General features: G+C 34.2%; 1 protein-coding gene across 25 annotated transcripts in view; it reads right to left on the bottom strand.

Annotated features, from left to right (window-relative positions):
- The window catches only part of BAZ2B (bromodomain adjacent to zinc finger domain 2B), a 386,914-nt gene that overhangs the window by 94,020 nt on the left and 275,274 nt on the right, over positions 1 to 17,620 (bottom strand). For 18 of the 25 annotated variants that reach the window (XM_073807661.1, XM_073807659.1, XM_073807676.1 and 15 more), the window contains 8 exons: positions 17,298 to 17,465; positions 16,162 to 16,355; positions 9,841 to 10,044; positions 9,128 to 9,523; positions 4,169 to 4,775; positions 2,220 to 2,513; positions 973 to 1,033; positions 78 to 186 (listed from right to left, as the gene is read on the bottom strand). In XM_073807661.1, coding sequence (XP_073663762.1) covers positions 78 to 186; positions 973 to 1,033; positions 2,220 to 2,513; positions 4,169 to 4,775; positions 9,128 to 9,523; positions 9,841 to 10,044; positions 16,162 to 16,355; positions 17,298 to 17,465 — 2,033 coding nt within the window. The remainder of the gene's footprint in view (positions 1 to 77; positions 187 to 972; positions 1,034 to 2,219; positions 2,514 to 4,168; positions 4,776 to 9,127; positions 9,524 to 9,840; positions 10,045 to 16,161; positions 16,356 to 17,297; positions 17,466 to 17,620) is intronic. The other 7 variants (XM_073807667.1, XM_033860126.2, XM_033860127.2 and 4 more) reach the window with 2 other exon arrangements.

Raw genomic sequence — 17,620 nt, 5'->3', positions numbered from 1 at the left:
AGAAAGGAGTGTACTTCTTTTTCCATAAGCATGCTTAATAGGCACCAAATGTGTGTCATTTGGTGAAAAGTATGTACCTTTATTACTTCAGGGTACTGCCTAAGTTTCTTTCCACATGGAGCATAATATGCTACTTCTCCTTGAAGTCGCCCTCCAAAGTTTCTTATTCTTGTCTCTCTCTGCCAGCTACACATAATAGAAATGAGGGTTATCACACACGTAATTTTAAGAAAGCTTTTAAAAATAAAAATTTAAAAAAGTTTGAGAACACATGCTCTTTAGAAAACATGAAAAATACAAAGAAAACAAATATAAACAGCCAGTCATGCAATTCAGATACATTTACTATTAAAATAATTTAGATACTTTTGCTAAGTAATTCAACTAAAAATTAATCAAGGACTCAATTTACAAATATTAAACTCCATTAAATTTTTTAAGAGATCATACTGGCATTACGTTGGGTATTCGGACATGTTCAGGCACATGTGTCAATGTGTACTGATTTTTTTACAGCTGAAAAGCTTTAAATGAGAAGAGTACAGTAAACCTGGCTCTCTGCTCTTTGGGGATCATGAAAATTCTCAGTTCCTATTCAACCATTTTAGCCAAACTCTGCTCAAGTCCCTCAGTTTCGCCCACAGTGGCTTTCACCTTCCTTTAAATCTATCTTCACAAAAACCTCTGACACTCTTAACTGTGTCGCTGCTCTTTGCCAAATGATTTGCTCTTGTGACTGTTTCAGTCATATTCCCACCTGGATGCATATGTTCCCATCTGTCATACCTAAACCCAGAAGTTAGTCTTAATTTTTTTTCTAGTATATCAACTTCAGATATATCAGCTTTGCTCCTCTGCTCTAACAAATAACTATGCAGTATATTCACTTCTCTTATTAATAGTAGAGAATGAGAAATCAAACATGCCTAAATATGTGGGGGGAAGTATAAAGATATATCTTATTTTGCATACCCATATTCCAAAGGAATACGCAGCTCACGTTCATCTGTTACTCTTCTTCTTTTGGAAGTGCCTTCAAGAAAATTCAACCAGTTAACATAAAAGATTAGTTTACATACATGAAAACTTTCTGATAGTTTTGAAACTTTTCTTTGAATAATATATCTTAATGACTTGAATTATTTAATGTATTTCTGCAACTTGTGCATTATTTTTAGATTCTTTTCAACAAAACACATTGTATATAAAGTAAAGGGTGTTTTTCTTTTTTCTTTGGTCTGCATGACAGAATAACTAGTATTCCTCTCTAATGAAAAGACAATGCAAGGTAAAAATATACAGCTTTCCTGTCATTTTGTTATTAATGAAATGGCTAAAGAAGTAGGAGGAAAATAGCAGATAGAGGTTTTGGAAAACTATGTACAGTTGTTTTCTTTGAAAATATGAGTTTTAAGATGCTGAAAAATTTCAACATCTGGATCATACATTTTAAAATAATATAACTTCTATAGCCATATGAATCTATAGTCAAAAACACTTTTAATTAATCTAGAGTACAAAGAATAGGATTATGATTATATGGAAAATTTTTCTTAGATAATGATCAAGCTTCACCAATGCAAATGCACACATCTTATATTAGTAGGATATCATATTGGTTTGTGGCAAATGAAAACAAAACTAGAAAATTTCAAGAAAACAGTGAAATATGTAAAACAATATAATATTTTACTATACACATCTATATTTTCTTAGCTACTGAATGAGAATAGAGATTAATTTGGGAGTATTAATGTAAAACCTTTTAATGAAGACCTCTGCAAGTTTATAAAAGGTCAAATAGAAAAAAAAGATACGGCATGTTAAAGGAATAATAATGCTAACTCACTAATACAAATGACATTGGCTATGTGTTGGGCAGATATGCAATTGTACCTTAAGTAACCAAGTGAGCTCATTTTTATAAATTACAAAAAAAGTCCACTGTCAAACTCTAAATTCTAGAAGCATAAACTGAACACAAAAACAGGAAAGTATGCAAACTCAAAAGCTGCCATCAATCAGGTTCTTAAATTGGAAGCACAGAGAATAAAAATGGTAATGAGTCATATCCTTTGAAAATACACGCTGACCTTTCTTAGCCAACCTAAAATCTAGCCCTTGATTCCAGTGAGATCATCCCCAGAACACTGTATAAATAAGAATTCTTGTTATGGTTTGACTTCTACTTCACAATAATAAAAATAAAGTGTAGGTACCAGAGTGTGGACTTGAAGTAAGTGTGGAAGAAGGTGTGCCAAGGAAAGCAGGTGACTGGGATTCAGAACATAAGGCAGCAGGAGCAGAGCCTGGGGCTTTTGCTATGTGGAGGTTACGAGGTGTTGAGTGAGCTGTGAGACTGATGGAAGGGCTTTTGACAGAGGAAGTTGTTTTATTCAGTTTCATTGAAGTTTTCTCTCCTTCAGTATCACTATCTGATTCATCTTGGTCTTTATCATCATCATCATCCTCTTCTGATCCTTCTGTATCTGATTCTGAATTACTATCTGATTCTGGGAAGTAAAAGAAGCATTTGTATATTATAACTAGATAATCACCAACAGTTTGCAGTTCGTATCTAAATGGAATAGTTCAGGAATCAGCATCTGTGACTGAGAGCTCAAGTGAGCAACTTTTCTGAAGAGTAAATGTAAAAATTACTATCTTAAAAGCTATTTGAGTACAATGTATGCAGGCCATAAATCCTCAAAATTCTTCATTAAAAGTAACTGTTTTACTCAAATTATAAAACTTAAATCATAAAACAGTTCTTCTCACATGACAGTATTCACATGATGAGTTTCTGCTTAGTGGTTTCAAAAGCACTTTTAATTTAATAAAGAAGCCAAAGTATAGAGGAAACAGAATTGATTATTTAAATTAATAGATTCTAGTAGCTTAAGAAGTATACTAGGTTCAGTATGAGGAAGAGAACTCTGGAACTATCATTATCCTTTCTTCTGGGCTTTGAGGCCAAAGAAAACAATTTTTGCGGGGAGATGTTTGGCTTTGGAGGTTACAGTTATTCTATTTAGCTGCAAGATTTCATCAAGTTTCTCAGGCTTTACAAAAGACTAGGATTACAGAAATAATTGTGGGGAATAATTTAATGATTTAATAATTTAAGTTCATGCTAGCAATGTAGTCCTATAAATGCATCCATTCCTATAGATATGTAAAATCTATTTCTGGGTTAAACTTGATAACACAGGACTAATACTTGGACTGTATCTTAATCGTTCCCAGAACAACAGCTTCTGTGGAATTGTTTTTTGTGTAGTACTAGCTGTCTACACTGAAGTTCATTATAAAAATTATCTTTGAAAGTGATTAATATTGATATCCATGATCTATCATGCAAAGTTGTGTTTATGGGAACCCTAGGAAAAATATCAGGAAAAGCTGTTCTTACCCTGAGCAAATAGGTTGTTTTTACCTTATAGACACTTTTTAAATTGTATAATTGACTATATTTTCCTCTTCATATTGGTAGATAGAAAATTTACAATTGGATTTGTGGCTGACTAGGAACAAATCCAAAACCTTTCATAATATGTATTTCATCTTTGTATTTAAATTTTAAGCTATCTTATATTTTATGTTTTCAATCTTCTGTGGAACAAGAAGGAGAGTTAAGAGGAAATAAAACAAAAAGAAATTAAAAAGAAAACTAGAAAGTAAATCAAAATAAAATCAGGGGGTACTCTATATATGTTGTTAAATACATTCTGTGTTGCTAACAAATATTCATAGGGATATAGGTTTTTGGTATTTTCTGAATGACTGTGACTACAATTTTACCTTTATTCAAAATATCTAGTGACACAATATAACAAGCAGCAGAAGAGATGAAAAAGAAAGGACAAATGAGTGGTCATGAATTAAATGAAAATGAAGCAAGTTCCTGAATTTCTTAATTCATGAATTATTTATATTCAATTTAAAGTTATTTGTTTAATGTTAAATGAATAACAGAGCTGAGAACTTAATTTAGGATTTCCAATTTCAATTATTCCTGTATTTTACCACTCATTATAGAAAGGCGCATAGCTGTGTGAAACACAGTGAATGACAATGATTTTCAGTCTGTGAATTAAGAACCTCTTTAAAATGTTTTGGTTCACATAGCATTTAGAGAAATACTTTAAACTTAAAAATAGAAAATAACCTGATTGGCTGTCATCAGATTCATCATCTTCATCATCTTCCTCATCTTCTTCCTCATCATCTTCCTCTTCATCTTCATTTGAATCTTCAGAATCTTTGCTACTAGGAATGTCTGAATCTGTTCCTCTGAACTGTTCCACTAAAGATTTTGCAGGATGAGAGTGATGCTGTGTTTTTACTGTGTTCACATTATTGCTAACTGCTTTTTCCTTCCCTTGACTATGCAGTATGGGAGAGGCAGAGGGCATGACAGTTGTCTGATTGCCAGGGGTTCTTCTCCCACTTGTACTCAGATTTACAGGTGAGGAAAAAGGGGTGCTACTTGAAGTAGCAATGTTTTCATTAATCTTACTCTGCATTTTAGTTTTGGTAGTAAGTGCCAGAGGAGCTTCTTGAATGACACTTTGAATAACTCCATTTGGTTGATGATTACCTAAAAGTGCATTTGTCAAGAAAGGATTAGGGTGGTTGTTTTCTAATGTTTGTTTTGGATGTGCTGGTGAACTAGAGGTTGCTTTTGGATTTGACAAAGCTGCAATAACCTTCTTCAGGCTCTTAGATGACTCCTGTTTCTTTAACTGAGCTGGGAATGTCTGTTTATATTGTTCCTGTTGAAACATAAGTTTAAAAAAAAAAAACAATAATGTACCATAAGAACAAAAATTACTTTTTTTTTGCCTTCTGTATCTGACACAGCTACTCATATACAAATTTAAATCATGATACACAAGTGCTACAAAAGTAGTGGCAATAATGACTAGTTGGTTCCTGAATCTTGCTAGACATAATATATTTAAAAATTCAATTAGTCTTTCTGCTTCAAAACATGTTTCCTGACTGCCCACCTCTTATTACTACAGCTCCCGTTTTTCTCAATAACCCAAACTTGAAACTCTCAAAACATCTTTTACTTTTCTTTTTTCCAAGTCAGCCATATTACTATGTGGTTTGGATTCTCTCATTGAAATATTGCTCAAATTTAAGCTGTACTATCACTTCTTCCTAACCAACTCCCAATATATGCTATATGCCAATGCCAATTCTCTCGTTATATAAGCCGTATTTTATTATATTAGCTCTTTGGTCAAAACCTTTAGTGCCTCTTCCATCATTGCCAACTTTATAAACCCTAAACAGTTAAATCTGATCCTCAAATTACTTTTTACTACCTTTGTTGTCCAAGTGGACTATTTGCCATGCCCTGTGTATGTCATACTTTCACCACCTCCACATTTTGCCATCACCATTTTCTTTGCGTGAAATATCTTCCTCTAATAAATTTCAAGCAGATGAAATCCTGTTCATTCTTCAAAAGCCAACCCAAGAAGCTTTCCATGTTTGTCCCAGCCCAAAGCACTCATTGCCTCTATCCTTGAGCTCCTTTATACCCCCTTTTATTCTATCCTGTATTACCTACAGTAATCATGATTTGAGGTTAGTGGGAAGGCTGGCTCAACATTCTGTGGGATATACTTTTGAGTGCCTTCAGCACATTAACATTGGAAAGAGTTTAGAAAATAATTTAGAAAAATTATACCTTCCTTGGGAAAAATTATTTTGTAAACCATTAAGCCATAAAATTTACATATGTAAATAAGAAACAAAAAATTATTTGGCTATCAGAATCTTCATGAAAAGAATAACATCATATGAATTTCATTAAATTTGTATAATTAAAATATATAAAACCAAACCGAAATAGGATGATTAAAATATCAAGTTAATAGAAATAGAGTTGAATTTTGAAAGGTAAAATTCTGTAATGAAAATGGTTGCCTTGAAATTAAAATCAGCAGTACTGTCAGCATTGGACCTGGGCTGTTAACACTCAAGTCAGCAAAGCCTTGTGGTGGGTTATTTCACAAGTATAAATGCAGATGGAATGCCATATAGAATGACTTATTAAATATTTTAAAGCACCAGTACTAATAAGCAGTAAGAAATTCCCATATAAACTTCTTTATCTTACTTAACTTATCCTCACTGTATTTGTTTAGAAAGTTAAGTTAGTACTTTGTAAACAAAGACTGTCACATTATATTTGTATTGATACATAAAGCAATGCCTCACAAAGAGAAACTGCTTAATTGGTATTTATTCAGTGCATAAAATATGGAATATTATACTACATAATTGTGTTTACCTTTTTAAAAGAATTTTATGGCAAAATTTTTACATAAGATACTTTAATATAATTTTACTTAATATTTATATGAAACATAAATATTTTATGTTATATTATGTGAGTATACATATAATGTACTTATACTTCATATTTTATACATATGCTGATTTAAATTTTCAGCAGAAAAATTTAGTGTATTTTCATTTCTTAGAACAAAATTTTGTCACATAATCATTTTGTATTCTTTTTTTAATAGGTAGTAAATATTCCTTCCAAATACATAGGATCAAAAGAGTAATGAAAATTAAAACTTTCCCTTTAGTTTTAAATTTTATATTTTAATTTTTTGAAATTGTTTCTCACTCTATAACTCTGAAGAATCACTCCTCATATGCTGACATCTGAAGGTTTTCGAAAATAACCAACAATCACTGTATTTTATCCCAAGACTAGTATCAGTAACTCTTTTACAGCAAACATGCTATCTTTTTTGATATTAGGGGTGTACATAAAGTAGGAGGGGAGAAAAAAGAGACCTGTATAGCAGCAAGTGTCCTGCTACTTTAAGATATCCCCTTGGGTGACAGGAGTATGAGAAGAGAGAGGTTCGAAGCTTTGTCCTACCACCAAGCTCTTGCTCCCCTAGTTCTTACCTGAGTCTCTGTAAGGCCATAAAAAATCCACTAGGCAAAACTTGATAAAGACTTTTCACTCCTGGTCTTTATATATGATTAATGTATATTGATTTAAATTAAATGTCTACAGTATAAGGGTATGAAAGGATCCAATGATTAAATAACACTGAAGAAAATCATAAGACTAGTGTGGGAGCCAGATACATAGCAGGAAGCATGAAACAATTGAGACTATCATAAGAAATCAAGCAAAATTCTATGTTAGACTGTCACATAAAGAAAGAGAACTGATATAAGAGAAATATTTCTAAAAATACCCTTTAACTCAATAGTAGATACCAATAAAAAGTAGATAAAGTCTTTGAGAGTTGAGTCTACTGTGAATGCCCATTCACATAAAATATTTCCCATTAACAACCATTATCATTTCAGAAACACCAAATTATTTCATCTTAATCATGGGCTTTGAAATCAGAATGCTCTTGGTTTAAAACCTGTCTGCTCTTAACTTGTTATATGATGTTGAAAAGTGACTTAACCTCTCTGAGCCTTAGTTCCTTTACCTGACACAATTTTGTAAGGATTACATAAGATCCTATGTGTAGAAAGCCTAGCTTGGCTACATTTAAATAAGCAAGTGTTTAACAAATGACTTTCTAATAGGCAGTCATATGAAAATCTTTAAATAAGAATTTAAGAAACTCTGAAAAAATTAAGAAAACTTTCATAATGCAAGTAACTCGATGTGGCTCTATACATTCATTTGTCTTAAAGTGGAATATATATTAATGAAAAATTAAAATAACCCAGTGTGATTTTTAATTTGCTTAATTTCTTAAGGAGAGTCAATAATGTGATGCCGATAACTCCTTATGATTGACCCATGCATTACAAATTCTCATATGTGTGATACTACGATACCACTGGTCATTCCATTTAGATCAGTGGTTCTCAAATTTGGCTGCACATTTGAGTCACTTGGGAGGCTTTTTAGACATGTAATACCTCAGTCTCAACACAAGAGATCCTGATTTTAAATTGTTCTAAGGTGGTTAGTTCATTTTTGAAGTTTCCCAGGTGATTCTAATGTACACTTAGTCTTGAGAACTACTCATTTAGATTCTCAAAAGAGCCTGATTTGCTCAAGTCATTTTTCTTTGACCTTGTTCTGAAATTCTTCACTGTAAAATAAAAGTCAGTGGACAAGGACATTGCAACTTTTTTGAGAAAGAAAGGCAGCATACCACAGTGATTAAGAACAAGGATTCTAGTACCACACTGCCTAGGTTTGAATTCTAGCTACATCACCAACTAGCAGTGTGATCTTGGGAGAGTTATGTAAGTCTTATGAATCCCAATTTGATCATCTGAAAATGGACATAATATTATTAGTGGCACTTACAGATGTTAGTATCCAATGAGTAAATGCATGTTCAGCACTTAAAACAATGAATGGCTGGCAAAACAGTAAGTGCTCTACAGGTCTTTTCCAATGATTAGGATGCCTACTGATAATTTGTATAACCAAAAGACAGGAGACTGTGTTCAAAATAATATTTTTTCTCTAGTCTGGGTGAGTTCTAGAATAAAAAGCACTGGTTATTTAATTACTAGAATTCTTCTGGACATATGACTGTAGACTATATAATATTATAATATAAAACTAACAGCAAGAAAATAAAGATGAAAAAAATTCTCTGATGAGAGTGGTTCTGGTGTTTATAGAAGTAACGTTACTAAAAATATTTTGTATTTTGTATAATTAATTAAGAATGGTAAAGGAAAAACATTCTTTATAAAGGATTTTTATACTTAAAATTGACAAATTATAGGACTACAGAGGTAAATGACTCAAGAGTTCATTTCTTTAAAAAAGAATATACTAATATTAGAAAATAAAGGACATTGATTTTAAACAAAAGTAATTGTAAAGTATGTCCAATTCAAACATATTTCTCCCCTTACTGCTAAATCATTAAACCTGGGGAAAAATGACAAGACTGTGTTGCCAAAAATACATTCAACAGATGTGTATGTAAATATAAAATCAGAGAAATTTAGTTTTCTGATGTGCATATTCTATTCCTGGTGACTAAGAAAGTATAACAATAAGAGTAGAATTCAGTTTAAACTTGTATAAGACTATATAAAAGCTGTTTTTATAATAGTAAAATTCTTCTATAAATAATTTTTAACTCACCCGTTTGGAACGCAATTCACTGGTCAAAGGACTAGATTCTTCAGAGGTATTTTTATTCCCTGCTTTAAGTACATCAGGAGAAGGAACTATGAGTTTCATGTAAATTTCCTTTTTGGCTTGATTTACCAAAGATAAAGGTTTCACATTGGACACCAATCCCGTAGACTGTATTACACTTGTGTGTTTGTTCACAGATTCCTCCTTTGCCTGAGAGCTTTGGAAAATAAATGGAAGCTGCTGTGACAAAACCTGAGGCTGCTTCTGCTGGGATTGGAATGATGAGTGAGTCTGGGACTCAGACACAAGAGGTAATGGCTGGTGTATTCTTTTTTCCTGGGCTTTTTCAGTTGCTTTCTGTCCTTCTGCTTTTGGGTCTGAAACACTATGTAATAGCACCTGTAAATACAAATTAAAAGGCAACTTCTTAACGTCTATTAAAACAAAGAGCATCGAGGAGTAAAACATGGAGGAAAAAAAGGGTACTTAAAAAAGTGTTCCTAATGACTTACAATAGATGTATAAAACTCACTAAAAAATACACAAAATGTTCCTTTAAAAATGTTTCACCACCTCCTTTTTTTTCTTATGTAAAAGGAAAAACTAAAGGCAATGATTAACTTTAAACTTTATAGACTTTGAGAGTTAAGATAAGACAGTTAATTCCTAAATTTGAATAATGTGTAGATATTGCCAATGAAATGATTTGTACCTACCTGGTTGTTACTTTTATGTTGTGCTTCACTCTCTGAATCAGAATCATCATCTTCACTTTCTTCAATACTTTGATCTTCTTCTTCTTCATCTTCCTCTAGATCATCTGAATCACTACTACTAATGCCTTCACTTGATGTGTCTGATGATGTGCCTGAATCACTATCACTGTTGCTAGAACTTTCCATAGCTTTCTTCCTTGGTTTCTGGATAAAGACAAGATTTTTAAAAAGACTTCTGTTTTTGGAGAAAATTCAAGTTTCAGTAAGAGGTATGCTCTTTTAATTTTTTAACGATATTTTCAATCTCAAAACATTTTTCTAAAATGTCATTTTAGAAAAAAGTAAAAAGTCACATGTTTTAAGGGTATTTATTCAACCAACTGATCAAATTAACTTATCTGACAGGAATTCTCCAGTAAAAAGTATAAACTCTGTCAATATGCTGTACAGTATTCTGTATAGAATACTGAAAACATCAATATAGTGTGTATATATGTACATATGTATACATATATACACACTCATATGACTGCCATGCTTCAAAATGTAGGACAGATTAAAAAGAGCAATTTATGATAGGGTTACATACACTGATGTTCTACATTTAGCTTTTAGTCTTCTTTCTTTGTGCAAATAGTGAGTCAGTAGCCAAACACACCTTTCTAGGTGCTGGACTCCAGTGAAGTCTAAGATGAGCCTCTGCCTTCAAGAAACTTACATTCTAGTGGTGGTGGTGGTGGACTAGACAGAGAGTAATTTCAAAACAAATAATCCCATATAGTAAAAAGTACTGGAGAGAAGATAAAATAGGTAGAAAAAGGCTTAAGGGGCTGCTTTAATTAGAGTCAAGGAATTTAAGTGTTTTAATATTTCTGAATCAAAAAGATAGAAAAATATGATAAAGAAGGAGATTAATTTCTGGAACATTTAAAATCCTATAGGACAATGAAAATCCAAAGCTGGAAAGGGACATTTGGTCGCATAAAAGGAAAGTTGTGTGTTTAAAGGACAGACAATGGTAGTGGATAAAAAGATGAAAAATAATGAGATGAATTATAACTAATAACTATATAACAATGAAAAAGTTAAAATTCTGCCAATAGGAAGACTATAAAGGAGAAATGTCAAAACGACAGAGCAACAAGATTGAGTACAATACAAAGTTACTTAGGAACATTTCTATAGTGTTTGCTGGTAGATAAAATAGAGAACAAGATACAGAAAAATCAGCAATAAATTACAAAAGCAGCAAATTAGAAAAGTTATGGCCTTAATAGCAATACAGCCTTTCATAACTACTGGGTTTGGAGAATAAAAGACAGTAATACACCTCTACAACAGGATGCCAGGTTGAAGCCGTAGTTACAGATTGCAAACCTACACTCTTTCCTTTGTGTCTTCTAAAATTTGATTTAAATCATATAAAATACATGAGTGAGGAGAGTCACTCCTGTTATATTCTGTTTGCCATGGTACTGTGTTAACTGCTCCAAACTAGCAACTGTAATGCTTCCTCCACAGACACACCCTTCAATAAGCTAATATTTCCATCATTCCCTGAGCTACCTTCTTCGCTCACAGTAAAGCAGAAAGTGAATTGGAATAAAGGAAATCAAAGGATGAGAAACACCAAAGTAGAGATTAAAGGGAAACAATAGTAATATAATAACATTAAGCCTATCATTTATTTGGCAGAGAAACCGCTCCTTCTTTGCAACCAAAATCTGCTGTGGAGTTTTCTAAGCATGTATAGCAAGACTATGAAAGTCATTTCATTTGACTATGAAAGTCAAATCCAAAGTTATCTCTTTTGGATTTAGTAGAGGCTAAGTAAGGAAGGGAATGAGGGAGCTACCGTGATTTGGCAGAAAAAAATAAACTGCTATTTCAATGTCCAAGTAATCTGTGTAGTTTTAATTTAAAGCCAGCATGACAGATGGGTCCTATACTCCCCAAGAGTGGGTCTAGAGATGCGGGTTCTAAAGCTTTAGGGAGCATAATATTCAGCACAGAAGTTGCTGCAACCAGCAGATTCCTGGGTCCCAATTCCAAACAGGCACAGGGATCTGTATGAAACAAGCCCTTAATGTGATTCTGGTGCAGGTGGTCTTTGCAGAGCATACTCTGACAGTGTGCAAAGGGTTTGTGTTTTATAAGGTAACAAATTTAGTACCTATGTTAAAAAAAAAGTAGACATGAGTAGACAAGTCCAAGTATTAGAGAAAAATGAATTTCAATATCACCAATTCCATCTCCTTGGTCCCTATTAACATGTGTGGGGGGTGAGGGTGGTCCTTTTGCCTGCTCACAATTAGGTAGTCTGTCTTTTTTCTGTCATTTATACATTTTAAAAATGAGTCTTCTTAGGTTCATAAAAAAATGATCAAAGGAGAGTTTATTAATAATAAACTCCACCCCCCAACCAACCTGGGAAAGCTTTTCAGAACCCTCTCCTTGAACTTTCATTTCACTGTATATTTCTTACATTCAATAGCAAAACAAATACATATTCAAGGCTATTATGTACCAGGCACAGTTGCTCTAGTCTCTGGGGATACAAGGGTGTGATAAACAGACAGCAACTCTGCTCTCATGGGAACAGGGAGAAGAGAATCAACAAACAATATAAATAAGGGTTTTTCAGTGATAAATACCATGACTAAAACAGGATAATTGAGTAGACAGTGTGTGCTGGATGGACATTTAGATGTAGTTGTCAGGTAAGACTCTTCTGAGCTGAGACCTAAATGGAGAGCAAGAGCCAGTCATAGAAAGATAAAAGGGCCTTTCAAGACAGGGGAAACAGCAAAGGCAAAAGCCACGAGCTGGAAACAAGTTTGACACGTTCAAAGAATGGAAAAGTCAGCTAGACCTGCTACAGCACAGAAACCTGGGAGAGAACAGTAGGAAATAAGGCTGGATGGACTGGCAGGGGTGAGACCACACATGGTCTTATGGGCCATGGCAAGGATTTTATTCTTAGTGGGATAGGAAACTATTAGACAGAGTGATAACACAGGATGTTTTAAAACGGTAAAAAATCACTTATGTTTTTAAAAGACTGTTACAGCTGCTGTGGTAACAATAATTTGTATGGCAGCAGGAGTGGAACTTAACCTTGAATTGTCTTATTTTTTTTTCTCAACAGGCTGTATGTTAGTATATTTTAGCTTGTGTTGACTTACTTTAATTGTTTAATTTAAAATACTTATATTTATTCTAAATATACATGTAGACTATGAGAGGGAACTGGACTTAATCAATGATTTTCAATGAGTACTACTGAGATAAGTAACCCTGCCTCCCAGGAGGGATTATCAAAATCAGCTGAAGAACATTTTTCAAACTACACATGAAAAGGGCTGATGAAGCAATTTTTTTTTTTAAGTTTTTAAAACTGAAAAACATCGGGTAATAAAAGTATCGGATTTTCTTCTTCAGTTTCAACTCCCTTCATCTTCATTTAACAACCTACTAACGCAAATTCATTCCAGACCATGTATTATCCAAAGATACGCTTCTGAAATCTTAAGTTCTAGTATCCCTCACATTGATAGTCAATCTCTCTCTAGTGTTACTTCTATGTAGATGTAAATCAACACCCCTATGGTACCTGGAATTTCTTTATATCATTAAAGAGGTACCTCTGCAAGTTTTTAATACCTGCTCCTGGAAATATTTTCTACTTTAACAGCACCAATTTTGTTTAGGAATGTCAATACTGATTCCTTACTAGAACTAAGGACACGATCTGTTTCAAATCCATTCCTCCAAAGTCTTGCCTTGTACCTTGTTACTAGATTTAGCACTACTTCTAAGAGGTAGGATAGTGTAAAGTTTAAAAACATGGACACTTAACTTTTAGAAATACATATAGATATAAATATATTCCATGATACTATGTCTACGACCTGCTTCAAAGTACCATGGGAGCAAGGAATGGGTGGTGTTTTCAGACAGCGTCTGGTGTGCAGAGAAGCTAGAAGCAGTACAGAGACAGGCCTTTGGAGCTCGTACTAATGAGAATGCCCTTGAAACAAATCATAAGGGAAAAGAGTAAAGAGCAGTTGAAGAGGAACAGGTGGAAAGTATGACCCTAAAACCTGTGTCCCTGGAAGGAAACAACCAAGAGTCTTTTATCACATTTGCTCAAGTGCTCAGTGGGGTGGCTTGAAGAGGAAAGTAAATGTTTGCCTTGGGGCCTAAATAGAGTCCTGTCGAATTTTTGTGATGGCTATCATTAGGCTTTGAGGCTTCACCAGATGACCTTCCCCCAGACCCTCATATGTCTTGCTATGTGCTGGAAAACATTTATCTTCTGTTGAGAGGGAACTGAAAGATCTAGAGGAAGTATTTCTATAAAATATGCTGGGCAAAAGGGAAGAAACCTTTATTTGTTTAGCTGATCCTGGAAAATATATGGAGCTCAATGCTGTCTTGAGAAAGGACAAAGAAAAGTTTGATAAAATAGTTCCTTGGGGTTAAAAATTGGAGCCTGGGAGGCATGTTGTTCAGATTTAAAGTTCAAATCAGCGCTATCTGAAATCAGTGACTACTCATACCTTGCTCTTGCTGTGGTGTGTCACAAGCTTTTCAATTCCCTTATTATTATAGCTGAGGTCATGGAGAAAGTGGTATTACAGTATCACAAACTTTTGACTCTCTTCCCCCAGAAAAATCAGGCCCTGAAAGTGGTTTTTATAAAATCTAGATGAAAAGACATTGCTCTAGTTATTATCTTTGTTTCCGAAATGTTTGCAGTTGATGCGAAGGCTTTAACTCAGAATAAACCAAGACTTCTCTCTCAAGAAGAAATCCCCAATGGGAGCAGACCAAATTCACCGATACAGATGCACTTACTAGAAATTCTGGATATAATGTGGTAGTTCCTGTAGCTGGAGGTATCTCAGCTTACTTGGTTGGATGAATGAAATCTGGACACAGTGGTGAACTATACTTAGTAAAGTTGAAATGTCACAGCTTCCCTGGCATGATGTGGAAGAGGAAATCCAAAGGCTCAGAGTGACCAGAATATTGGAGTGAATTTACCGTGTGCAATCCGCATACCCACCCTACTCCTGATACTGCTTCTACGGCAGACAAGGTCTAGTCAGGAGGCAGAAACCACATGATCAATTTGAACAGCGAAATTTTATCATAAGGAAGCAACAACTAGTAACAGAACATGAACTACTAAGAGGGAAAGAGACCTGTGAAGAATACCAGAATAGCCGATGTAGGGAAGAGCCACTTCCTGTATGGCTGAGGTAGAGTACTAAAATAAACGCGGAAGAGGGTCTTTCTTCTCCAACCCCTCATTCACCCAAGGCTGAACTTCAGACTTTGTTGGAAAGGATGTGGCTGTTGCCCACTGGATGGCAGAGAAGCTCACTGAGGTATCACAGATCAAGGCTGGTACACAGGAGACACCACCTGCTGGAGTGCCAGAAAAACTTGCTGGGAATCTGCTATCAGGGGTGACAGTAAAGTTAGCTAGAAAGCCAACCACTGGCATCCCAGAAAAACTCACTAATAAGCTGCCTGCTGGGATGTCAGTGACACTCACTAGACAGTATACAGTACTGGGTCTCCTGAACACAACTGGCAGAGTAGCCGCCAGCTGGTGAGGAAGCCACCCACTGGCAGCCACAGCATAAGACCAAGAAGAAAACACTTGAACCAGGAACAGAAGCATTTTCCTCTTCCAGTGTGTCTCTAGGACCCTCTAATGACAAGGTCTAACATAGTGCCAACTGGCAAAGGAGAAAAGGAGAATTCAGCTGGGGTTATGATGAAATATAATTGGCCATGAGATGGTAACTGTTGAAACTGAATAATGGATACACAGGATTATTATGCTATTCTGTCTTCTGTGTATATTTGAAATTTTCCATAATGAAAGTTTTTTTGTTTTTGTTTTCCTAAAGCATGGGCTCTGGAGTCAACCTGCCTGACTTTGAATCCTGACCACTTAATGGCCAACTATTTGGGGGCTCTTTTTCCCAGTTTATAATAATAGTACCTACCTCAGTAGGGGTATAAGGAGGATTGAAATAGATACTATATGCAAAGCAATTACAGCAGAACTGGCCTGTGTTAAGTTCTCAATAAATCTTATCTATGACTACTATTTGTATTATTTATACTGGTGCTGACAGTTTTAATTTTTTGATGCATAATACTAAAACCACCCCGCAAAAATGAATATCTATAAAAATAAGAGTTGATAATTCATAAAAAGTTATTCCATAGATTCAGGTGGTTTGATCTTTAGAATACTTATATCGATCTGTTATATTTGTGCCTCAAAGAACAACTTACCTTATCTTTGATTTTGTCAGCTCTAGCATCCAAAGGCTGGGTTTTGTTTGGTTCCTGACTACACTTTCGATTTCCTCCACCTGAGCTTATACTTTTAGTTTGTCCCACAGAACTTGAAGCAGTAGTGGATAGTACAGATGTGTTGATACCAGATACAGATGACGTATTGTTTCCATTTATTGACCCATTTACACCTTCAAAGTAAAAATAAATATATTTATGCAAGAGAATGTTATTCAGCCATAAAAAGGAATGAAGTAATGACATATGCCACAATGTGGATGACTCTTGAAAACATTAAGCTAAGTGAAAGAAGTCAGACACAAATTATGATTCCATCTATATGAGATATTCACAACAGGTAAATCTATAGAGATAGAGTGCAAGCTAGTGGTTGCCAGGGACTGGGAGAGGGAATAATAGAGACAAACTGGTTAACGGGGATGAAGTTTCCTTTCGGGGTGATGAAAATGTTTTGAAACTAGATAGAGGTGGTTGTTGTACAACACTATGAATGCATTACATGTCACTGAATTGTTCAGTTTAAATTGGTTAATTTTACATTTATGTGAATTTCACTTCAATTAAAAAATTTTTAGAAAGATAATTAAATGCGAGTATTCCCCCTTTCGGAGCAAACTCCCCAAACACTTACTTAAGTGAAAAGAAAGGTAATAAAAAACATCTAAAATGCTATTATAATTTGCAAATGTATTCTAACAACAGTTATCAACTATGAAATATTAATGACAATTTAAAAGAAAAAGGCATACTAACATATTAGTTTTAATTAATTTAATGCTTAATTACAGAAAAAGTAATATATTTTATTGAGTGAACGTGAAGGAGGTAATGAGATACAGAGGAAAAAGCAGTGGAGTCTGGAGTTAGAAAACCTGGGTTAAATTCTGCTATGCAATGTCAACATGTAAACAGTGCTTCCTTGAATAACTTATTTAACCTTAGCTGCAAAATGACAATGCTTCCAATCTCAAAGAGTTATTATAAGGATTAAGCAAGACAATGTGAAAGTGTCTAGCACAATGCCCCATAATTGTTACTAAATGTGAACCCTATTAAAAATAGGTATTGAAATGGAGGATTTGTAGTACTTCACTTAAAGTTAACATGGATACCTTTTTCAGGACCATTTCGATTACTTTTTCCCGAAGCCCTCGAATGGAATGAAGAAGAATCATGATTCTGGGCTGGAGGAGCAAACAGTGGTGGAATTCCCAGTAATGGTGGAAAGAAGGTTGCCCCTGCACGCGTATGAACATCTGTTGTTCGCCACCATTCTGCACCTCAAAGTCAAACACCAAACAAGCAAAAATATTTGAATTAACTTTCTAGCTAATTTAACAGTGCTTTTTATATTTTATTCCTGAAAAAAAAATTCAAATTTCATCTTGGAACAGAATTGCTGAATTACACATAGTTCTGATCATCTTTCTAATTA

Source organism: Tursiops truncatus, chromosome 7 (assembly GCF_011762595.2).
Source record: "Tursiops truncatus isolate mTurTru1 chromosome 7, mTurTru1.mat.Y, whole genome shotgun sequence".
Lineage (NCBI taxonomy): Eukaryota > Metazoa > Chordata > Mammalia > Artiodactyla > Delphinidae > Tursiops > Tursiops truncatus.
The sequence above is the reverse complement of the archived record's forward strand: the minus strand, read 5'-3'. Positions and strand labels throughout refer to the sequence as shown.